This window comes from Apis florea, unplaced genomic scaffold (assembly GCF_048593485.1).
Source record: "Apis florea isolate Af1SG1 unplaced genomic scaffold, ASM4859348v1 contig_2203_pilon, whole genome shotgun sequence".
Taxonomy (NCBI): Eukaryota; Metazoa; Arthropoda; class Insecta; order Hymenoptera; family Apidae; genus Apis; species Apis florea.
Genome location: NW_028256543.1, coordinates 437,366 through 463,828, shown reverse-complemented (window position 1 = coordinate 463,828; position 26,463 = coordinate 437,366). Strand labels below are relative to the sequence as shown.

Genomic DNA, 26,463 nt, shown 5'->3' with positions numbered 1-26,463 from the left:
CTTTTTCTCCTAATTAAATTAATCACTTTTGCTGAATTCTTTTCTGATGTTTTAATTTTTTAGATTTTTAATTTTGAAATTAAATTCTTCTCCAATGTTTCAATCCTTTCTCATTTTATAACAATTTAACTTTTATCTTATATTCTCTTTTTATGTTTTATTTATTACTTATATGTTACAATGTTAAATTCTTTTCTTACATGTTACTGCTTTGTTACATTTAATTACTTGTTATATTATAACATGTAAAAACATTTAATATATAATTATTATAATATATAAATAATGAATAAATACATAAATAGAAGAAGACAAAATAAGAAAAAAGTAATCACTATAAAATAAAAAAGGATTAAAACATTCATTTAAATTATGAGAAGTACTATTTGATTTCTATATTGCATTCCTTTTTCAAATTTGTATAATCATACATTTTTTTGTGTATTAATGTTTAATTCTTTTTTCATATATTGCTTTGTTAAACTTAGTTAACTCTCATGTTATTATATAATTTCTTTCTTATGTTTTTTTCTTCTAATTAAATTAATCACTTTTGCTGAATTCTTTTTTGATGTTTTAATTTTTTAGATTTTTAACTTTGAAATTAAATTCTTCTCCAATGTTTCAATCCTTTCTCATTTTATAACAATTTAACTTTTATCTTATATTCTCTTTTTATGTTTTATTTATTATTTATATGTTACAATGTTAAATTCTTTTCTTACATGTTACTGCTTTGTTACATTTAATTACTTGTTATATTATAACATGTAAAAACATTTAATATATAAATAATGAATAAATACATAAATAGAAGAAGACAAAATAAGAAAAAAGTAATCACTATAAAATAAAAAAGGATTAAAACATTCATTTAAATTATGAGAAGTACTACTTGATTTCTATATTGCATTCCTTTTTCAAATTTGTATAATCATACATTTTTTTGTGTATTAATGTTTAATTCTTTTTTCATATATTGCTTTGTTAAATTTAGTTAACTCTCATGTTATTATATAATTTCTTTCTTATGCTTTTTCTCCTAATTAAATTAATCACTTTTGCTGAATTCTTTTCTGATGTTTTAATTTTTTAGATTTTTAATTTTGAAATTAAATTCTTCTCCAATGTTTCAATCCTTTCTCATTTTATAACAATTTAACTTTTATCTTATATTCTCTTTTTATGTTTTATTTATTATTTATATGTTACAATGTTAAATTCTTTTCTTACATGTTACTGCTTTGTTACATTTAATTACTTGTTATATTATAACATGTAAAAACATTTAATATATGAATATTATAATATATAAATAATGAATAAATACATAAATAGAAGAAGACAAAATAAGAAAAAAGTAATCACTATAAAATAAAAAAGGATTAAAACATTCATTTAAATTATGAGAAGTACTACTTGATTTCTATATTGCATTCCTTTTTCAAATTTGTATAATCATACATTTTTTTGTGTATTAATGTTTAATTCTTTTTTCATATATTGCTTTGTTAAACTTAGTTAACTCTCATGTTATTATATAATTTCTTTCTTATGTTTTTTTCTTCTAATTAAATTAATCACTTTTGCTGAATTCTTTTTTGATGTTTTAATTTTTTAGATTTTTAACTTTGAAATTAAATTCTTCTCCAATGTTTCAATCCTTTCTCATTTTATAACTTTTATCTTATATTCTCTTTTTATGTTTTATTTATTATTTATATGTTACAATGTTAAATTCTTTTCTTACATGTTACTGCTTTGTTACATTTAATTACTTGTTATATTATAACATGTAAAAACATTTAATATATAAATATTATAATATATAAATAATGAATAAATACATAAATAGAAGAAGACAAAATAAGAAAAAAGTAATCACTATAAAATAAAAAAGGATTAAAACATTCATTTAAATTATGAGAAGTACTATTTGATTTCTATATTGCATTCCTTTTTCAAATTTGTATAATCATACATTTTTTTGTGTATTAATGTTTAATTCTTTTTTCATATATTACTTTGTTAAACTTAGTTAACTCTCATGTTATTATATAATTTCTTTCTTATGTTTTTTTCTTCTGATTAAATTAATCACTTTTGCTGAATTCTTTTTTGATGTTTTAATTTTTTAGATTTTTAACTTTGAAATTAAATTCTTCTCCAATGTTTCAATCCTTTCTCATTGTATAACAATTTAACTTTTATCTTATATTCTCTTTTTATGTTTTACTAATTATTTAATGTATAATTATGTTGCAAATTTGTTAAATTTATATAATTGTTATGTTGTAACGTGTAAAAAAATTTATTGTTATAACATATAAATAATGAATAAAATATACAAAAAATATATAAATATAAGAAGACAATATAAGATAAAATTTTCATTGCTATAAAATAGTAAAAGATTGGAAGATGGAAGAAGAATTTAATCTCAATGTTAACAAAATCTAAAAGAAACATAAAAAAAGTATTTAATAGAAATACTACTTAAATTTAACTAATATAAAAACAATTAAACAAAACAATTAAATGTAGCAAAATTTACAATGTTAAGTTCTTTTCTTATATGCAAATTTATTAGATTTATTTAATTGTCATATTAAATTTCTTTTTTATGTTTTTCTTTTCTTCTAATTCAATAAACATTTATGCTGAATTTTTTTTGATGTTTTAGCTTTTTAAGATTTTTAACTTTACTTAAAATTCAATTCTTCTTCAATGTTTCAATCCTTTTTCACATTATAATAGTTAATTTTTATATTATATTCTCTTATTATGTTTGTATTGTGTTTATTCATTATTTATATATTTATATTAAATTCTCTTATATGTTGTAACATATAAGAGAAGAATTTAACATTGTAATACATAAATAATGAAAAAAAAACATGAAGTAGAGAGTATAATATAGAAGTTAGAATTATTTTAGAAAAAGAAATAAAAGAAAATGGAAATATGGAAATAAAAAAGTGGAATTTCAAAGTTAAAAATAATTTAGAAGAATTAAAATAAAAATAAAAAAAGAATTTAACAGAAATGTTACCTAAATCAAGAAAAACGTTTAAACAAATTAAACAATTAAATTTAACAAATTTATAATATTAAATTTTTTTTATATATGTTTTCTCTAATTCAATTAATATGTTTAACTTATGTTAAATTCTTTTTTGTTTTAAATTTTTAGATTTAGATTTTTTCAACTTTGAGATTAAATTCTTCTTTTATGTTTTAATCTTTTTTTATTTTATAATAACTTTTATGTTATTTTCTTTTTTTATATTTTATTTATTATTTATGTATTGTAATGTTAAATTTTTTTTATAGATATTTTTACATATTTTTTCCAATTCAATTAATATGTGTTAAATTCTATTTTTATATATCAATTCATTTTCAGATATTGTTCATCTCAATATGAAATATTTTATTTATATTTCAATCTCTTCTAATTTCTTTGAATCTTTATATTATATTCTTTTTTTTTTTTTAAGTTTTTCTATTTTATTGATTTTTATGTTATATTACTTTCTTTTATTTTCTTAATTTAATGTCTTAAATTTATTTATTTTAAAGTTAAATTGAACTCTTGTGTTTTAATTATATTAAATTTAGTTACTATGTTATACTATGTTTTTATTTTATAATTTTTTTATTCTTTTAACTTTTATAAATTTGTTTAAATTTTTTTGTTAAATTTCTTTCTTGTGTTTTACTTTTATTTATTAATTTAATCAATATTTGTATTAAATTTCTTCTTCTCTACATTATAATCTTTTTTATTCAATTTAACTATTTTGTTAAATTAATAATTTTATTAATAATTTTTTTTTGTTTTTCTAATCAATATAATATTGCAAGATTCCAATATTACAAATAACAACAATTTATTTATATTATATGATATTTTAATTTTTCGCGCGGTTTTTAATTGAAGAAAATAAGTGCCAACCAATCAGAGCGTCGTTTAATTCGAGACGCGGGCGAATCAGTGCGCATCATAGTGCGCATCATTGTGCGCATCGTAATGCGCATCAAAGTGGCGTCAGTCTACAGTTGAAAATTGTGACAAGAGGACGGATCATCGCAAATTCGGATTACGCAGTAAGTTATTTTACTCTTATTATTATCAAATTTATCAATTATTGCTAATTTAGTTTTTTTAATAATCCATTCAGTGTAATGAGAACGAAATTAATTAGTCTTTTGCGTTTCTTTGTGTTTTTTCCTTCGATTGTTCATTTACCTGTTGCGTCATTAGTAGCGTCGCGTATCGAAATATTTCGAGACAGAATTTGAAATCGTATATTAATTTTCTTAAATATAATTTTAATTATATACGTTTGTTTTATGTTTTTGATCTTTATTTTTTTATAATCTTAGTCATATTAAAATAAAAGAAATTTTTTACGATTCGTTGTGAATTCATTTCGTGAAATAAAATTATTCAAATGATATATATTTTTCCGAATGTATATATATTGTATACAAAGTCTCCCGTATATATTTATTGTTTTCTTTTTTGTGGTCTATCGTTTATATTTTGCTCGAGGCTAGAAATATTCTTTATGTTTGATCGTTTCTAAGAATTCGTGTTCAAACATATTTTAGCTTGTCGAATTGCCGGGCGTATCCCCTCTCCATTTTGTTATTCCATGCGCGAAGTCAAATCGCGCAGTAAAGTGACATTGTTCGTTGATTCGTCGTGGCAATTAGACGTTTGAAATTTTCTCGAGACGTGTGTTCTATTTAGTGCGTAATATTTTGATATTATATTACTATTTTTTATTTTTAATACTATAGTTATTTTTTTTTTATCATTTGTGCGTTTTTATTTAATTAATACATTCAATATTTTAGTTAGTTTTGTTAGAATTGATAATTGTTTGTCAACTAAATCATTTTAAATTCTTTATACATCATATAATTCGAGTGTCGAATTTAATAAGATAGCTTATGTGAGTTTTTATTTGATTTAATTGTTATAACACTTTAACATAATCTAATTTTAATATATTTCATTCATTTATTTAGAAGTTTTGATTTTTTTTCTGCACAGGTTTAATTGATATTGAACGTGATAGCTCTTAAAAGGCGGGAAAAATTCCAATATGGACGCCATGTCTTTCTTGATGACGCGGTAAAATTTTATATTTCGTATGTATAAATTTTTATTCTATTTTATTGAATTATTAGTGGTTGTTATTAAGCAATTCGTAATAAAATTACATTCTATTTAAATGAAAGTGAAAAAATAAAAAATATATCAGAAATTTTCATGGTTTATCATTAAAAGTTAAATTTTAAAATCTGACAACGAATATTTTATTAAACTTCAGATATTCATAAATAATTGGTAACATTTTTATACAGAATTCATAATCAGTTAAAATAAAAAAAAACAGTATTTTCAGAACAAATGCTCGATAGGAAGAAGAAGAAAAATATTGAAAAAATATTGTTTCTTCTTTTATCTTTCCCCATCCCTCTACTAATTTAATGTTAATTTCAGAAAATATTTGTGACCGCGCGCAATGCGGTTAATAGAATCAGTGTTTGTTTCGTCATAGTATTTTTAATATTTTTTAGAGCACAACAGCTCTGATTGAATTTTAATTAGAATAATCAAACGCGAAGATAGAATCAGTGTTTGTTCGCCGATTATAATTTATACGGACGCGTTATTAGTTTCTTATTTTTTACTTTTTTTTTCTTTTAAATATTCGTTTTCGGTACAGGGTAGAATCAGTGCTTCTCTCAAGAGAATATGGCGATCATCCACCACGCGAAGAGGTAAGAAGAATCATTTTTTAAATTTTAATTTTATATTTTTTTTATTATTAAAATTTTATATTTTTTTATTAAAGTTTAAAGATAAATATAATTCCATTTATTACTATTTCAAGATTTTAAATAACGAATGTTATATTTTCAAGAAAAAAATTACAATATTTCACATTTTATTTCGCAGATGCTGATGATCTTTATGAAGATTTTTCCTGGACTTTAATCTTAAAAAATATTTGACCACGCGCAATGTGGTTAGTAGAATCAGTGTTTGCTTCGTCATAGTATTTTGAATATTTTTTAGAGCACAACAGCTCTGATTAGATTTTAATTAGAATAATCAAACGCGAAGATAGAATCAGTGTTTGTTCGCCGATTATAATTTATGCGGACGCGTTATTAGTTTTTTATTTTTTACTTTTTTTTCTTTTAAATATTCGTTTTCGGTACAGGGTAGAATCAGTGCTTCTCTCAAGAGAATAAGGCGATCATCCATCACGCGAAGAGGTAATTATTCTTTTATCTATCTAAATTTTTATTCTTCTAAATAGAAGTTAAATGAAATTTCAATATTATTATTACATATTGCATATTTAATTCGTATTTCAATTTTTTCAAGTAATCAGAACCGTGTTTTAAATTATGACGTTTTTTCACAGATTTCTTCCATCCTGATGACAACCTCCGATGATTTCTGGACTACAATACGATAACAATGAAAGCATTCGTCGCATCGTATGGTGAGTCGCATGCTTTTTGGTTCCTCCGGTCATTCAAACATGTCGTAGGATGAAAGATCCGAATCGACACGAATGACTGGTTGTATACGTAGAATTTTGTACGAGCACAATGACCACGGATATTTATTTGTAATAAATACCCGTGAGTAGTAACAATTATATCTTTTGTGTTTTATTTATTAGTTCAGGATAGGTCTTCTTACGCTTCGCGTTTTTGATTAATATAAAATGTTTAGTATATTTCTAATTCCAAGACATATAATAATTATTATTATATAATTATCAGTATAATATAATAATTAGTTTGAATTTCTATAATTCAAAATCCTTCTGAGTAACATTTTAAATTATTTGATCAATTTGATTATTGTGATTTTCATATAATAATTTCATATTACTTCAATATGATTTACAATATTGGTAAATAGTAAAGTTCAATTTTTATTTTTTATTCGTACAATGTGAATTAAATTTTGTGCAAGAAGACATTTCGCGACAGGCAGATTTTAGAATCAGAGCAATAAGTTTTGAATATTATTCTTATGGTTTTGAAAATATGCTGTGATGAAGAAATCGCCTGAGGATATATCTATTAATATTTATCAATCTATTAATTTACAATGAATTTTTTTTTAATTTCCTTTTTAAATTCAATATTAAAGATTTAATATGCTAAAATTTCAATAACTTGTTCAATTAATAAAATAAGATATAAAATAGAGTCACAAATAATTTGAAATATAGTAAGAATTTAAAATATATAATATAATTTGAAGTATATGATACAAAGTCCAAAGAATATTAGCCCGCTAGATACAATATGGATATATTAATATTTTTTTAGCTCAGGATTTTCAGGTTTAACCCTTTCCATGTTCATTGCCAGGAATTCACTCACGTGCCCAGGTGTTACTTGAGTGAAGGAGAGGCAATGGATATGATGATCTTAGTTCATAAGCTAATACAAATTTTTTAGCGACTGACGATGCGTTAGTGTATCGTGCACGACGTACTTTCCACATTGCGTGTGTATGGTTAGGCTGTGGAATTGCGTCGTTTCATTTATCATATTATTTCATTCATTATTCAATCACAACTTACAATTATATTCGCAATAAAATATTGCGAATAACTAATAAATAATTATTAAGCAAGATTATTAATCTTTAATTAAAAATTACAATAATAATATAATTTTGGTTCACAATAATGTTACTATTTAATCTAGTAGCTAATCTTTTAGAAAACATTACATATTCGTAAATATTCACAATTAAAATGTAGATACACGCGTTTTTATCGCGTTTCACGCAATGATCGCTAGCCATCGTCAGTCGATTTCAGGAAAATGGTACGTAAAGTTAGAGTGTGCGAGTAGTGTGCCAAGCTCGGGTGTCGGAGGCGTCCCGGGACGCTTTCCCTAGTGTAGGCTTTTGCGCCCGGGTGTTATGTGTGAGAATCGTTGAATGAATGTGTTGGTGTGTCTGTTTTGCCATATTTTTTAAATATAGGGCTAGGTAGGATAGGTAGTATATTTCTGGTATGTCTGTTAATTATAAGTAGGTAGGGCCGGGCAGGTTGTCACAGTCTCTGATCGGGTAGGCGCGTTTTCGCGTGGCAATTTGTTTCAGGAAATAAAATTTGAGAAATCGAGGGCGAAGCTGAGACGAATGGATGACAATGCCATTCGCCCCTGGTTTTGCTCATCGATTTTTCGAATTTCGCGGTCGCGGTCGCGATTTGCTTTCGAAACGAACGTTGCGCTCGAGATTCTGTGCATGTACGGAGAACGATCATTACGATCGTTGATCGTCCATGCACTTAGCTTCCGCGATTTAGTCCTTTTTTTTTCTTTTTTTCTTTGGTTTGCGATTAGTGAATCCCGAGCCTAGATTTAAGTTTCAGCGGGCATTGCGCCCGAAGGAGGAAGACCGAAGAGGCCCGACAAACTGTCACGAAGAGGGCTGCAACGAATGGTTTCTCATCTTTTGGATCTTGTCTGGATCCAAAGAATGGGAAGTCATTGTTACTACTTTGTCATTGTGCTCGTTTTAGTAATACGTAGTATATGTTATTGTATATATGTCTGGCCAATTTGCATGCTGGCCCATCTTTGATCCAGTCATCATGGGCAAATCGCGGTTTTGCATTAGTGTTGCGATTGATTAATAACGGGTTGAATTAGCGTTGCGATGAAATGATGATCGCGTTTGCTATAGCGTTGCGTTAAAAAAGTATCGTGGTTGCATTTAATTATTTTCATTATGAATTAGTCTATTTTTTATTATTTTCTTTTTTTCTCTTTATATATAAATTTAAATTTATATTATAATGTAGATTTATAATATCGTGATATTTAAAAATAGCTTTTTGGATTTATAGAATAATAATAAATTTTGTATTAAATTCATTTGAAAAATTAGTGTTGCGTTCAAAAATAATCGCGTTTTTTTATAGTAATATTGCGTTTATAAATTGCCCATTTCTTCCACTTGGATTGTGGAAGTACGTTCCAATTCCTGAATCATCTATTGCAGCCAAAAAGGCTGTACAAAGGGTGATTGTACGACGGCAGTCTTTGACTTTGACTGCAATCTTCCGCTATTAGTGTTGCGTATATAATAAAATACGAGTGCATAAATTAGTTTATTAGAGTTTCGTATATATTTTCGGGAATCTTTTATCTTTTCTTTTTTTTTTCTTTTTTTTATCTTTTTTTTAATTCTTTTTTTTTTTTTTCAATGAATAATTGCATTAGAATATATATAATGAAGCACTCTTCGCGTTTTCTTTTAAGATATTAGTATATTAGTGTTGCGAAATAGAAAAAAATTCCACTCACGGTTTGTTCGGATTTACATTGAGTGGATAATTATTTTGGTAATCCTTCTGATTACCTCTTTTCGTCGTTTTTCTCTTTTCAGCATCCCCCTTGTTAAGAGCATTTGTTACTGTTAAAAAATATATTTTAGTTTTTTTATCGATGAATATCTTTCATTTAAAATCATGAATTGCTTAACAACATTTTGATAATTTGATTTTTTTTTTTAATATCTATTCCTAAATGCAAATTATTTTTTAATTATTAATCCAATAATTGAGTTTGTTACAGATATGAATGAATGGTTTGAAGAAAATAAAGAAGAAGAAAAAAAGATACAAAATAAATGTGTGATTTGCTAAAAACTAATTATTTTTATCATTGAGTTTCATTTAATTCTGTTTTATAGTCTGTTTCAGAAATCCTCTTCAATTTTCAACGGAATGGATTACATCATCAAATAAATATTTTAATTTTTATATTAGGTAGTATAGGATTTAGAATAGGATTAGATTAGAAGAACTTTAGCTTTTTTGATATATGGGATTTATAAACAATGGGATGTTCTGTTCTTCCTAATATTAGATGAGGCACTCTCGCCTTCCCTCTGATTCGTTTTCCTAATTAATATTTCCTATTTTTTAAGGCAATATCTTAACTTTGCCTTAATTTCTCGATTTCCTTAATTTCCTCATTATAAACAAGTACTTGATATTTGATAGCTATGTGACTTTGTTCACTAGCCATCATTGATATATCCTGATTTGTATTTTTTTCTTGCCACATGTGGTTTATGTCGTATCATAAATTTTTTGAAAATTGTGTGTCAGTGTGAATGTAAATATGATGAATGTAGATATGATATGAAGAGAATTTGTTAGATTTTCAATAGACAGAATTACAAACAAAATGTTTAATTAATTTATACAGATAAGAAATAAGAAAAAATTTTTTAGAATAAATAGAATATTAATATTATACTTTTAAATTTGTTTCAGGATTTTTTACAGGAATAGAAGATTATGTGATATTGATTAAAGAAAATGTATTTAGAATTAAGTACATACACAATCAAGGGTATTAAGTAAAGAGTAGTGTATTGTAGAAAAGTAGATATTGTAGATAAGTAGATGCTTTATGTAGTGCTTTCTGGGATGCTTATTTTGCTTATTTTTTCTTTTTTTTTTTTAAGCTTTTTACTATCAATCATTTTTCATTTTCACACCGATGAAAATTTAAAATATTGATAGAAAGTCTTTTAATTTTAATTTTATTTCCAGGTTTAGTCTTCCGCGCCGGTTTTTTTTACAGCTCCTTTTGATGCTCGTGTTGCACAACGATCAAAAGTTTGAACGTTTTGCAAACATATCATACAAAGGAGAATCATTTGTGAACAAATAAATTTTCGTATTAATGGAGGGTGGATGGGACGTCGTGGTCAGGGTGGGTCTCCAATTCGTAGCAACCTCCAAGCGGTGAGACCTGGGAAATCATATTATTTAATATATAATATATAATTATATCATTGTATATCTAATATCCGTGATAGAATTATACATTTTATAAGAAATAATATGAGCTAATTGGCTGCGATTAGATTTTTTATTATATTATATCAAGATGATTGATAATATTTTACAAATAATAAATTTTTATATTTTTGATTTAATTTTACCTATTTAGATCGATAGCATGATAAAGAAACACTCTGATTTTTCTTGAAGTTGATATTTTGGAATATGTTAGGCAAAGAAGAAATCTCTCTTTTAATAGGGACAAATTTTTACTTGTAGTTTTTTTGTTTAAATTTGTAAATTTTTGTAATAATTTGTAAATAAAAAAAATTAGTATTTATTTAATCAATAGTGTCACAGATAGAAATTTGATTGAATTAGAATATTTTTGAATAGATGAGAAATTAGAAAAGATTTAAAAAGAAAGTAAATTTGTCTGTAATAACCTCGAATAACGTATTCTGGCCTCAATCTTGCAATAGTTATTATTTGTTATATATGTATATATATATATATTATTTTCAGTAATCAGAAATAAATATAATTCCTATGTAAAGATATTTAACAGATTATTATGAATTATCTTTTTTTTTTCAAGACATTATATTTTGCTCTTTGAAAGTTAATATTAATAATATTAAAAATGTTTACTTTCTGAATAATCACTTTTATTTTTTATCCTTATCAATATTAAACAACGTAGTTATGTAAGGCTATATATATTACATGGAAAATTCTGTCCTCCTAGTGCGCATATATCTTCCCAAGATACCACAATTTTCCCCAAGAGAAGAAAAAAAATTAATTCAGTAATTACATTGATTCATTACTACACATTTCTTTCTTCTTATCTCTCTCATACTCATCCTCTCACTCCTTTGTTTCCCTATTACATGTTCCTTAATCCTTACTCCACACTATAATATGACATTTGGTTGATGATTTATTTTCAATAAGATTTTACTTCAGGAAAAAAAAATAGAATTTCAATTTTTAATTAAATTAATTTTCGAAAAAGTTTTACAAAATAATATCTAAGACAAGTATAATATTGATATGTATTTCTGTATTCTTTTATTTATTTATTTATTTTTTTTTTTTGTTATTTTTTTCATTTCGATGATTGAAAATATTTGGTCAATGATCCTCTATCGAATATAATATATAATAATATATAAACATCACAATGACACAAATCTGATATCTATTTAAAGGCAATAAATGAAATTGCTTACAAATTTTGTCAATACGCTATATCACATTCGATAGAGGTAACAAAGGATCAAAAGCCTAAAAAGCGAGATTCTTTTAAGATTTCTTTTAGATTTTATATCAAATTTTAATAATTTTTTCAGTTTTTTATTCAATAACAAAGAAAAAAATTCAGGGAGATAAACATAATCTATAAAGTAATTCAATAAAGATTGAATTAAACATACTTGCAAAGAAGTTATCTGGTTAGAATTCTATCTAAAGGAAGAAACCAAATGAGAAATAAAGAAGAAAAAAGATTTTTCCTGTAGTAATATTAATAGTAAGAAAAAAAGAGAACGTTTATTTAAATACACACACATGGTTCCTCTCACTCATCAAATGCGTTGGAAGATAATTCTCGCTGTAAATTGCATCTTTGAACACGTGACTAGTATCTTCTAATCCTTCTTCGATCTTTTTTCGGTGTTCGGGAGCAAATTACCGTGATTTCGAAGTACGCTTGTTCGAGCATGGCGCTGGATGAGCCTGAATAACCCAACAGCAGTGTTAATTCTGCTCCAAAGATTGTTTTCTTTCTTTCTTTCTTTTTTTGTTCTCGTATAGTATAACAGGAGGACTAGAAGAAAGTTTTGAACGATATATGGTTTATTTCATAAGTTATACTTCTTATGTTGGCAATACTTGTGCAGGTACACAAGAAAATGGCTATTCGTTTAAAAATATTAAATCAATTTGATGAGAATTTTTTGATAATTTTACATTATTGGTTATGTCCTCGAAAATATGAGATTTTCCTTTCTAGGGAATTTTTTCTTAGTTTTGTTCACATTGGTAGGAAGATGTTCGAGGTTCATCGAGCAGCCATACGCGTTGTAGGCCATTTCCTCCTAGCTAAAAATTTGAAAGACTAACTAAAAAAAGCATAGAGCAAAGTGCCGCGTCAAGATTCCGCTTTTTGCCGCCATTTTTTTCCTATCGATTTTATAATAAAAAAAATTTTTCTTGTCGCAAAATAAAAAAAGAAAAATAAAATATTTGATATATATATATATATTTTTTTTTTTTTTTCTTTCAAAGTTCAAGGAAATTATTTCTAAGTCTCATCTAATGATAATGATAAGAGACTGTTAAGTGGATATGCAGGCACTGTTCTTTGACAAAATAGAATCATTCGTCTTTAAGCAGCTTTTGCTCCTGGCTTTTTCTTAGATTTTTCTGAGATTCTAATTTCTTCAATGGCTCTAAACGAGTATTAATGATTATTATATTCTTTTTTTTTTATCTTCAAAATTTCATCTACAGCTATGCTAGTAATAATCTCATGGGATTACTCAACTCAAACTGAAAAAAATAACTTATGAATAATGTGGATTGAATTTTAAATCAAATTTTAATAATATTTTAATAACATTTTATTAATAAATAAACTTTTCTCTTAAATTCAAATTTCGGAACTAAAGATACTAATTCAAAATCATTGATACTCGTTTAGAAATTATCGCGTTAAAGAGTTCATGGATTAATGCTGAATAAGCGGATATCCAGAACAACGATCACCGCTCGATTTAAATCGAAGAATATAGAGAATGAAGAAGAAAGAAGATATCTTTTCCTAACAATTTCATATTGAAAACTTTGTAACTTTTGCGAAACTTTTCAATTATCATTCGCGCAATATATCATTTATATTTTTGTTTTAAATAAATTTTCTTAGAATTTTTAACTTAATTAAAAAATCACAAAATCGATATTTTACATTTAAAATATGTAATATAATTGAAAAATATTATATTCTTCTTCATCCTCAATAAACTCGTAATGGCGACGTTACAAGTGTCGGGACTGAGAACTAAAAAAAATTCTAAGAGAGCAACTTCAATCATAGTTCGATCGATCTACGATTGGGCTTGCAGATCGATCGTCGCGTATAGAAAGTATATTTCATCTCTCTCTCTCTTTCTCTCTCTCTCTTTCTCTCTCTCTCTCTTTCTCTCTTTCTCTCTCTCTCTCTCTCACACACACACACACACACACGCACACACGCATGCACATACACACATATACAGAGTGTTAAAAAACATACGAGACACTTTCGAAGAATCAATTTTAAACATGAAATGAAGTACAAAAGTTGATATATTAACAAAATATTGATTGGAATTTATTTTGTTATTAATTATTTAGTTTTTCACTATATGAAATGAGCTAGAACTCAGGTGATTATTTGGAATCGAATTTTTGAAAAATGAATTCCAATTAATATTTTTGCATATCATTTTTTGTATTAACATTTTTTTTTTCGTCTGTAATCGATTCTATAAATGTGTTCCATATATTTTTTAATACTTTGTATGATACATACATACACACACACACACACACATATATATATATAAATATATATATATATAATATAATATAATATAATATATATATATTAGAAAATTTTTTTTAACAGACGCATTAATACTTAAAGATAAATATTTAGATCAATCTCTCCCATTCTTCCGCAACATTCTCTCCCACTCTTGCGGTCTCTTCTTCGATCATTCTTTCTACTATTGGAGTTTCACGGGTTTTTTTTACCTTCCTTGCAAAAGGTGCAGATTGATATGTGAAAAAATCACTGATTGATATGTTGATCCAAGAATAGAATAAATGGAAAGATGTGAATTTCCCAGACTGCCCCCTATATTTGTCTTTCTATTTCGATTTCTTTCCTTCTTTTTTTTTAACGTATGTACTTCTCTTTTGATTTTTTAACCCTTAGCCCTTACTCGTTTCTTTAATTTATACATTTCTTCATTTTTCTGTTATATTATATTTTCCTATTTCTCAGCTTTTCAATTTTCTTATTCTATTTATCATATTTTTTTTTCAACTGTTAATTATTTCATTGTTAAATTTCTCAATTTTTTTCATTTTTCAATTTTCTCTTCTTCAACTTCTCAATTTTTATATTTTTAATTTTCTCATTTCAATAATTTATTTTTTCAAAATTTCAATTTTTTTTTTTTGATCTCCATTTTTTTTTTTTAATTCAGTATTTTTTTCCTTTATTTTATATCCATTATATTTTCTTGCTTTTTCTTTATTTTGTGTTTTATTTTTCATATTCTTCTCTTTGCTATTTGAACCAAAGTATAGAATATGATTCTTATGTGGACGTTTAAGACATTAACTTCAAAAATCAATAAAATTAATATTCTCGATAATACATATATTCACTAGTAACAGTCACAACTATATTCTACAAAACATAAATCCTTCAATAAATAATAACAATTGAGTGGTCAACAGTCGTTGTAGGAACTTGTCATTATTACAACTGGACATTCACTATTGAACAACATTTATAATTAAATAACATATACCAGTTTTTTTAATGATGCTCCACACTAAACACAACACTTTATAGAGCTGAGAATTTTTGTCATTTCAAAATTTTAATTGCTTGCAATTTTTCATTCTTTTTTTTTTTTTTTTCGAGTAATTAAGTAATTCCTTTTCATTCACGCCAATAATAACTGCAATAAAATCTATTAATGGCATCTCAGCAGGGGGCCAATAATCTGAATTCGAATACAATCAATGGAAACACGACTTTCGCAAATCGAGTTATAATAATATAAGATAAGCTTAAAATTTTTTCTTATAATTATGATCGTAATTCTAAACTTTTTTTTCAAGACTGGGAAAAATTTAGACAAGATTCAATAATTTTTCCATATTCTTCCCCTTTTCTGGCTTCTAGCTTTCTTCTTTTTCTTTGGTTTTATCCCTTTTCCCATATGCTTCATTTTAAGAACAAAGTTTCTTTGTTATACTTCATACTGTTGTTCGTTAATTTTTCTCTTTCTGTCTCATTTTCTCTCATTCTTCTTTCTCTCTTTTTCTCTCAAATAGCAATACATGTTTACAATATTATCTTTTAGAAATTAAAATGCTTTCTTGGAAAACACAAATGTTGCCTTATACCTAGAAATAGTAATGGTTACTCCTCTTAATCTTAATTTTTCATCTTTTTCTTTTTCGTTTTCCTTTTTTTTTTTTTTCCCCTCTTGATGATTCCGTTTCTGACAGCTCTGTTTCCTAGTCGCTCTCTCAGATTCGCACATTCTCTCTCTCTTTCTCTCTCTCTCTCTCTCTCTCTCTCTCTCTCTCTCTCTCGTTCGCTTACTTTTATATAACTAGAATAATAAATATTGCCCCGAAAATTATTTGCTACATTCGTCCCAAACAGTAGTCAACAAGTTCGCCCATCGGAGACCGCGGTTCCGTCAAATTCGATTCTTTTTTTTTTTTTTTTATATATATATATTTCCATTTTTAATTCTGGATTTTATTTCGAATGATTGTTAAAGAGTGAATCATGCTCGACAATTGATTTGGATAGATCTAGAAATTGACGTTTTTCAGTGTAGAGAAGTGAAATTAATAAAGGAAGCTCAGAATTTCGAAGCAACACCTCTTCCCTATCTTCAATTGTCGGGCATTTATCGAGAAAGTTTCTTAATTCTTCACAGAAGAAAAAAAATAATCAAGTTACTAAAATCTATTTCAAGAATGAAATAAGGGAAATACTTTCAAAGGAAATACTAATCTATCAAAATATATAAAGATAAAAGTTGCATCTATCGATCGTATTAATCCCAAGATAATCTAAAAGAAAACACTTTCTTCTTAAAACACAACTATCCAATTTCTCCTCTTCGCAGTTTTTCAATCATCCTAAGTTAAAAAAAAAATATTCTGAAAAGAAAGAACATCAGTAAAACAGACAACCATCAATTTTGCATTGAACACAACATAATTTAAGGAATGTTAACCATAAAGCTGTTCTCGAGCAGCTATTCAACTTATATCTGTGTGTTAAGGATCTTAATCTCAAAACCTTAACCAAAATCTGTTCTGTTCGCTATATGCACGCGTGTGAAAAATACAACAAAAATATAAAATTATCATTTCTGTCTATCCAACCACAAAGAGATGGAAAAAAAACTAGTTAACATATTTGTGCCAACTGTAACTTCAACAACGAATAAAACTACAAACAAATGTAAGAACAATATCAATTTTCCGCTAATTACAACATAACTTAATCAAGAAACGATATTTATAAAACGAACTTTTTATCCAATTTATCTATATCAAACTGTGTTCAAAATTAACACATTCAATATTACAAAGCCAATGAAATATTATTGGATATAATGTCCGCAACAAAAAAATACCTGATATCGGTATAATCTAACCAAAAATCACAAACGTATTTTCGAGTACGAACTCCATTATCGTGCACACCCTTAGTTACGCTACATAACCTGAAAATCTCCCTACATTGTCCATAAAGGCCATTGTCCACCGCGAGCTCCGAAAAGGTCGGTTTTTTCTTTTTTTCTTTTTTTCTTTTTTTTTTTTTTTTTTTTTTTTTACGCTGGTGAACGCTCTTAACGCCAGTCAGGCTCGTACAATAATTTATCTTGATATCATCAAATATATATATATATATATATATTTATATCGACGCCTGTAGCCGTTCAATCATCCCAGGTGGGGAAACTCTCCTGATCAATGAACAGCGACGATTGGCCAGAAGTGACTGGCCTCTGGCTCGGTGTACCACCGAAGTTCGTGCTGCCAAACACAGGCTGCCCAAATGCATCAAGCTGCTGGCTCTCGTAGATACTACGATCGGTTGTCGTGTAAGACGGATGCATCTGCTGTTGCTGTTGTTGCTGTTTTTGCATATCTGTTACTGTCAGCTCGATATTCCCGGCTGAAACAGTCTCTTCCAAGTTCTCTGAAGCGTTTCCTTCTTCCAGAGTGCTGTGCTTGATACCGTAATAGAAGTACATGATGAAACCTACGATCGAATGTATTAGATTAGATTGATTTTATCGATCGAAAGTAAAAATTGTTCAATTTGAAAGAGAAAGAGGTATCAATAATCATTGGTATTTAATAGATATTTAATAAAGTTAATGAACGATCATATTTTTGAAAATAATAATCACGATGCAGTGAGTATATTTTACCGAGAATCATCCAGATAGTGAATCTGACGAGAGTTAGGATGCTCAGCTTGAAGATGAGGTATATATTCACGGTGACGGCAATCGCAGGTACGAATGGCAAACCTGGTGTCATGAACATCACACTGTTCCTGAAACAGACAATTAAAAATAAACAAGTGGATAAAGTTGCAAGAAAAGAGATATCATCAATAATTTATTGTCTTTTAAATTTACCTATTTTGCGGCTTTCTACTAATGGCAAGCAATATCCCAATTATGGCAAAGAGAAAAGCGAACATTAACAATGTAGTAAATGTTCCCATATGTCCTAAAGTGAAAAATATTCGATATTATTACATTATTGATATTTCATTCGAAAGAGGGAGAGAAAGAGAGAAATAAAAGATGAAACATATCTATTCCTTTACAACTTACCCATGCCGCAAACTACGATTAAGTCGAAGATGACGATTAACAAGTATAGTATTCCGACTAATTTCATGACATAACGACCCGATGCCTCCGTTGCTGGGCCTCTGTCCACCCAAGGGAAGATGGCGGGACAAAGATACTGTGCCGCCTAAAATAGAAAAGAGAATTCAATGCTGATTAGTAAAAGAAGAAAAAAATACTGTGGTAATTTAATTAAACACAACTATTAAACCTGTAATCGACGTTGAAGATAATTCAAAGGTGGCCCTATTATTGGTGTAGTTCCTGGATATTGATGTGTACTGCCACAGCTAGATGCAGCTGCAGCTGCATGTACACTACCATAGAATTTATTCTCAGTTCTGTCACTGACCAAATATTGATCATCTTTACCCAGACCAACTTCATCCTCCTCCGCGCCATATGTGTCATCAGAGTCTGGTGAAGAGCTGTTGCACCTTCTTACTCGTCTTACCTGAAATGAGAATGTTATTTTTAATATTATTTAAATTATTCAATAATTTCATTATTGTTGTTAAATTGTTGAACAGTATCTTACCATGATACGTTGGCCACTGTTTGCTGCAGCAAGATCAGATTGTGCAGCCTGGACAGAATTTAGAGCAGTAGTCAGTTGATCGGGTCTCAGCTCCTTCCCATAATTTACCTGGCCATTTCCTTGATTCTCCTTTGTTGGTGATCGACATGGTGTTCTTAAACTTTGCGGTAACAATTCTACTAGATTGGTAGAATGGGGCTGATAGCGCAGAATCAATACACAAGTAGACACCAGAGTATAAGCCAGCAGGGTACCTAAAAGTCCAACGTGAAAATTATATTGTCTAAAATTAACGAGAAGAAGGATTGATTTTTTAAAAAGTTTACCAATAGACATCATCTCTACCAACACCTCTAATTGAATGAGCAATGCAGCCATGGCTGCACACACACCAGAAGTCAATGTTGCTATGGCTGGTGTACCTGTTATGGGCCATACTTGGCTCAGACTCCTAAATAATCATGCAGGAAATTCATTCGTTACTAAATTGATAATAATTCTTAACAATATATATATATATATATGAAAGGCAAATTGAATTAGAATTTTAAAATTAATTCAAAAAAGTAATTAAAAAAAAAAAGAAAATTACTTGAATATAAGACCATCTTGAGCCATGGCATAGACTATCCTAGGCATGGGAAACATGCTACCAAACATAGAGACTGTCAATCCAGCCAATGCACCAACTGCCACAATATACTTGCACTTGTAAGCTCCAACTTGACCAAACATTTCCACCAGTGCTGAATCTTGATCCACTTCATCATATGGGACTGAAAGGAAGAGAATTTTATTCGTTATCTTTCTGTTTTTACAATAAACTTTTCGATTGTCCTTGAAAGATTGAATGGATTGATTATGTAAAAGTTCATTATTTAAAAACATAAAGAGCCATGTCGACAAGGGTAAGGGAAAAATCACGCGGAAGGGTGATCAAAGATGCATGAAGGGAGGTGAAGGATGGCCAAAGGCCATTTATTCAACGGATGAAGCGAATAATTAGAGGAAATGCCATCAACTATGCTTTAATAATTAAACCATTCTTAAGGATTGAACTTAAACTTCCTTCAAAAACTTTCGAGTAACCATACTCTGAAATACTTCTGAAATACTTTTTTTAGTCTTACATATCTTAAGTTGAAAACGGAAACAAATGAATAATTGTTCGTTCATCAACAAATATTTTTCATTGACAAATAAGTTGACGAAGAATTGATAAATTACTCACCAATTAATGTCAGCATCATACTGCTAGTGACATAGGCGGTGAGGATTATGATCAATGAAGAGACTATAGCGAGAGGGATGCTCCTCTTTGGGTTTGTCGCCTCTTCGCCAGTGGTTGCTATTATATCGAAGCCGATGAATGCGTAAAAACACGTCGCTGCACCGGTGAACACCTGGAACAAATGAAGTTTGATAAATTAATCAGTGTTTTCTATTAATAGTTGCCTGTCCTTGAACTAGGAAATTATCCGCAAAATATTCTCTAAAAATTGTATCTTTTTGGAAAATCATAATGAGCTAGCAAATTATGTATTTAATGTTGATCTCTTTTTTACGAGTCTTTATATAATATGAATTGAGACATCCTAACGTTGAAGAATTGTTAGACTTTGAAATTTATTTTTACAACAAGTTCTGAGAAAGAGAGGATAATTTTATTCTCGAGGAAAGAAAAGTTGCAACATTGAAATACAAGTTACAAGAATGAAATTGGATGCCAAAATAAATAAATTAATTAGGCAATACGTAATATTTAGTTACTTCTAAGTAGCATTAAAATCCTTGAAATCGACAAAGATGATGGTAAATCGGCAAATTAGATTCCCGCCTTAATAAAAATGTTCTTTTTAGTACTCCACGGAGATGGAGTCTTTTACCACGGATGACCATTTAATTTTTCAAGGTCCCTTAACGTCGTAACGTGAATTTCTGATGTCTCGACGGCTTCAACGAGGCGAGATAAAATTGAAAACTTGATTCAATCCCATTGGAAACGGTTGACAATCTTCATTTTTAAAGGAGTTGTAAACTCAAATAACGTTACAACCAACAATATGAGATTAAATCTGTTTAAATATATATCGCTACCAACCAAACCAAACACGGAAACCTGTATTACATTGAATCAAAATTTTTAAGATTTTCTCGAATCTTCTTTTCTCAAGAATAAGGGAAGAACGAAAATAGACGAGATCATCGTTTAAATTTTAATATTAGAATTACAAACAAATCATGATATTTTACCTAAATATTTACTTACTTAAAAAAGAATTATTTATAATTTATTAAAAATTAATTAAAATTATTAAATCTTATATAGGGATGATTAATGTTAAGATAATTACGAAAGTAATTAAATATAATATAATTATCTAAATTGAAATGAATATATATTAATTTTGTTAAAAACATTCGCACAATTTTAACAACTGCAAAAGCAAAAAGTCTATAGCTCAATTTGGTTTTATAATTTTAGCGTTTAAAGCCTTTAATATTATTAGAGATTGAAAAAAAAAATTGATTAACGCGTGAATTCTATCTGACCTTAGGAGTTCGCGTGGGTTTTCCGTGGGTGGGTTCTGAAATCTTTAGTGATCTCATCCCTTCTCGTACCTAGTTTTCCACTCCTGTTCTATAGAAATTTGCTCGAAAGGTCATGGAACAGCTCTCTTATCAACTTCACGATTAATATTAATGCATGCATTAAATTACTTCTCCTCATTATTATTATTCTACCCTTAAAACGTCCTCGTGTAGGGTTACCACTCTCTCTGGGCAATTTTTTATTAATTATATTCATGGAATTTTCTCGTTGTTTCTTGTTGAGAATCGCGACTCCATCCAGAGTAACTTGTTGAAAAGAAAATAGGGGTTCCTATTTTGAGTCAACGACCACTTCCATGAACCCGAAATAATTCCGATCCATCGTGATTTTTTTTAAAAGATGAAATTTGAGCCTTTCAAGAAATCATAAACCTTCGCGATTCGACTGAAAGAAGATAAAACGAATCGAATGAAAGTCGTTAGCAAATGTTGAAAATTAGTTTACTAGGATAGAAAGATGTTTTAATGAACGTTTCTTTCAAAAATTTATTAAATTTTGTGCAATTAAACGTTCGAATTGAGTTAAATTTTTTTCAATATCAAAAACTGACTAACTAATAATGAAAATAATTGTTAGATTATATAATATACAATTACAATTTTGCTTTTAGCTTTTCGAATTAAATTCATTTATATCGCGATTTTTTTTTTTAAATATTAATAAAATCCATTAAAAATTATACATTATGTTGCTCTTGCTATATTTTTCTCATTATTCTTTTTTATTTTTATCAAATAAAATTAGATTCCTATTATATATCGCGATTTAATCATAGTAATCGATTTAACTATTCTTTGTATAATCTGAAAATTTTCGCGTTTAATCAAAGTGACAAGTTTCCCGGATAAAACGAGAGGAAAAAATGACAAAGGTTAAGGAAAAATTATTGGAATGTTACGTTTGTTTCGACCCAGTTGTCCGCGTCTTTTTAACGAGTAAATGCGTTCTATACTCGGCGGTTTTGATTGTGTGGGCGGGATATGGAAACACGGGGGCGTTAGTGAACCGTGGAGGCGAAATATTACAGGATCAAACGACCATTTCAAACATTCATGAGATTTTTTTTCTTTGCCGACATGTCTTACTTCCTCGAAACTCGAATCTTGTTATTCAAATTTCTCCAGAAACATTTCTCAAAACAGGTGTACGTGTCAAACGAGAACAATGAGAGAGAGACACGTATTCATTTTTCAGAATTTTTCTGAAATAATCATATTTCAAAAATTTGCCAGAAATTGAAGATTATCAATGCAATAACAATTACTTATTTAACAAAAGAAAAATTATTTCTTTAATCAATATTTAATACGAAGTGATAATTTTATAAAAATTTCCTTTTAATCTCTTTACTATTGGTAAAATCTGTCTCTGTAACCCTCTAAAAATGCATTTCGTGATGAAACCTATCGTATGAAAAAACGTTGAAATTTCATTCCCATCGTGTTATCATTACAATATAAAATTTTCGAAATTTTAAATAAACGAGAAACGAAACAAATCGTCGAATCTCGTTTTCACGTAAACGGAGGTATTAGAGGATAGGATAATTTTTCCACGAGAATACGAATAGGAAGAAGAGTTTTTTTCGAAGAAGAGTAACGCAACTTAGAAACGTAAAGATGAAAAATTCATGTTTTTCAAGGGATACACAGTCTTCCGAAGGCACGGAAATATTCATCGCGTATCATCGATAAACACGCGATGGGGGTCGGCGAGGGGTTGAAAAGGGAAAGTATCGCGTGCGGATAAATTCCGGGACACCGACGGTGAACTTTTATATTTTAATTAATAATTCACATCGACACGTTGGACCTGCAACGATCAGGAATAAATACAACTGGAACATGTTGTTGAGCAAAGGAATGGGAATCTCTATTTTCTCGAGAAACGAAGACGAGGCTAGTAGTCCTAAAAATAATAAAATTAAGAGTGTTGCTCTCGTCGATTTTCTTTTGTTTATTCTTCCTCTCGGAGAAGATCCAAGATGAATATTCCAATATTTGTCAATTGTCCCTCCGTTTGAACAAATGTTTGCAGCCCTTCGTTCCAAAGAAACTGCACTGAATATCCATGGAATATTTAATATTCCCGAATATTTTTACTCCAAGTTTGCATATCCAATGTTGTTTCCTCCGCAAATATTACCATTATTTCTCATTATTTTATCTCATCATCATCGTAGAATAATATGATCCAAAAAATTTTTATATTTTTTGAATAGCCATTTTTCTTGCATTTTCGAGTGAATTTTTTTTTTTTTTTTTTTTACAATGTTTACGGAGGAATTACATTTATACGAATGTTAAAAGAATTATAACAGAATAGTAAGTGGATGATTTAAAAAAAGAAGGGATAAGAAAAAAGTTACGTCCAATTTAAATTTAATACAGCTATGTAATTGAAACGAATGATCGAAATTTTAATCTAAATAATCGCGCGCATAATGTTTAATTTCCTCCAAAAGGAGGAGGACCGTTCTGTAAATATAATATTTTCCCCCTATACCTTATTCATTATTTCAAGAAAAAGCAAACATAACCCAGGCAAGAGATACAATCTCGTTCAACTATTTGAACATCTCGCGTGGAAACAAAAGAGAAAACCTCGATGGAAGGGTTGAAAAAAACTCTGCAAGCACGTCTTTGCAAGGGAGCCGATCCATTTCCGGCGGCATTTCGCTTGCGGTTCCGGGAACAATGGCAAACTTGTTGCGCCCAGCAAGGTTTCAACGGCAAAACCAAGAAGTGCATCAGGTGGACAACAGAGAAAAGGAATTTACATTCGTCGAAAAGTGGTGTGAATCGAATTTGGATTGTCACAGTTTTTTTTTTTTTTTTTTTTTTTATTATTCAAAAAGACTCACGATCATCTTGCTTGTCACGCGAAATATGCATAAAAACCACCAACTTTCTCATTTTTTTCCCATTACGTAGTGATATTAATTAATAAATAAATTAAATAATTGTAAACATACAATAGTGTTGTGCACCAACGGTTCTCAATCTCCAGATAATCTGCGTATTGTTAAAATTTAAATATTCCAGCATCAAGATCTATCTTGTAGAAGTTCATTCTTTTTTTTTTTTTTTTTTAATCGAAGGAAGGAAATTCTCAGCGAAAGATTAAAATTCATCAGTCGATTAAAAAAAAAATATCAGGAGAAGAAGACTGATTCTTTTACCTTGTAATTATTCGTAATTCGATATAATAAAATGTTTGTTAAAATTTAAAAATGAATATGAGAGAGGCGCGATTTCAATTGTTGAGAACCGCTCTTGTATCACAGCCATATTTCTCAATTCGCAACGAGACACAAGAGACATCGAATTATATTCAAAGTATACTTACACCACTCCAGTCGTAAGGAAAGAAGCCCCCATGCTCGTTCCAATTATCAATATCCACGTAGTACATTCCCGCCGTCATGACGAACACCCAAATGGCGAGATTGATAGCGTTTAACACGTTATTGAACACCAGGGATTTCTTCACGCCCGCGGCCATTAGCAGCATCATCAGTATAGTAATGACGAACGCGAGGAAATCGGGCGGTCGACCTTTATCACAATTATTTCATTAATCGTCACTATTTATTTTTTTAAAGATAAATTGCCTTTACAATTGATACGTATACCAGTATTTCTTAATCTTATTAAATATTTGTTTGTAACGGGTATTTTATCACACTTTATATTATATAAATTAATAAAAATTTCTAATTTTTTTTATTTATATCAGCATTTATTAGCATTATATCAGCATTTCGAGGAATTTTTGGCATATCTATCGTTCAAAATTGACCGTAACATCATGATCTACAATTTGAGAAACACTGGTATCTGTAAAAGTGAAAATAATTATTACTAAAATGGAAGTCGATGTAAGCGAAGATAGAATCTTGTTTTTTTCTATCCTTTAAATATTTTTATCGGGATATCATTGAGCAATTGAAAGATACCATCTTAATTAACGAAATCCAATTTTTCACTATCGACTAACGAGATCCCTTGATTTTGTCAGGGGTGTCGAATTTATGCTTTCCAGTTCGTTTCTTTCTCGCTACCATTTTCAAGTATATTTCGAAATATCATCTATTCATTCTTAAACCAGTATAATTAGAATTTCATTTATACAAAGATTTATTTATGATTTTTTATTTGTAAAAGGAAAGGATTATAAATTTTAAATAAATCCTTTGGTGATAAATAGAAATCACGGATTCTTTGGTTTAAAACAAAATTAATTTGGAACTTCAAAATTACGATGATATTATAAAGAACAATTAAATATTTAAAAATTTCTTTCTTTAAGAATCTCCAGAATGAGATGTTACCTTAAAAAAGAAGTTAAGAAAAACTTCGTACATCTCTTCCTTTAATAAGACACTTTAATTAAAGAGATAATAAATCTAATAACAAATCTTAGATCATCGTGAATTATTTCCATTCAAAATATATCGTATGAACAATTTTGATTAAGTCTCGCCTCAACGAGTTAGAGTTAGCTAGTTTAACCTTTATTAATACGCGAAAACATAAAGGGTAATAATAATAAAAGTACAATGTTCCACAGAATCAAGATACGATATTACACGTTAATGATGAATACGCGTCGGTGAGACCTCAATTTCCGGCGTGGCGGCGTTAATACGAAATTATTTCCTTTACGTATTCCTCGGCCAACGATTTCTCCTCGGAAATCAATTTCTGCGTTTCAACGGTTCTAATTTTTTCATTCCCTACGGCGATTAACAATTTT

At 28.2% G+C, this 26,463-nt stretch overlaps 1 protein-coding gene across 3 annotated transcripts in view; it reads right to left on the bottom strand.

The window, feature by feature from the left end:
* Nucleotides 1-17,141: 17,141 nt before the first annotated feature.
* The window catches only part of LOC100869477 (solute carrier family 7 member 14), a 36,304-nt gene continuing 26,982 nt past the window's right edge, over nt 17,142-26,463 (bottom strand). For 2 of the 3 annotated variants that reach the window (XM_086917578.1, XM_086917580.1), the window contains 10 exons: nt 25,054-25,262; nt 20,323-20,494; nt 19,684-19,867; nt 19,418-19,542; nt 19,092-19,345; nt 18,765-19,007; nt 18,536-18,680; nt 18,335-18,428; nt 18,122-18,249; nt 17,142-17,949 (listed from right to left, as the gene is read on the bottom strand). In XM_086917578.1, the coding sequence (XP_086773704.1) occupies nt 17,624-17,949; nt 18,122-18,249; nt 18,335-18,428; nt 18,536-18,680; nt 18,765-19,007; nt 19,092-19,345; nt 19,418-19,542; nt 19,684-19,867; nt 20,323-20,494; nt 25,054-25,262 (1,880 nt within the window). In that variant the 3' untranslated portion in view covers nt 17,142-17,623. The remainder of the gene's footprint in view (nt 17,950-18,121; nt 18,250-18,334; nt 18,429-18,535; nt 18,681-18,764; nt 19,008-19,091; nt 19,346-19,417; nt 19,543-19,683; nt 19,868-20,322; nt 20,495-25,053; nt 25,263-26,463) is intronic. The other variant, XM_086917579.1, reaches the window with a different exon arrangement.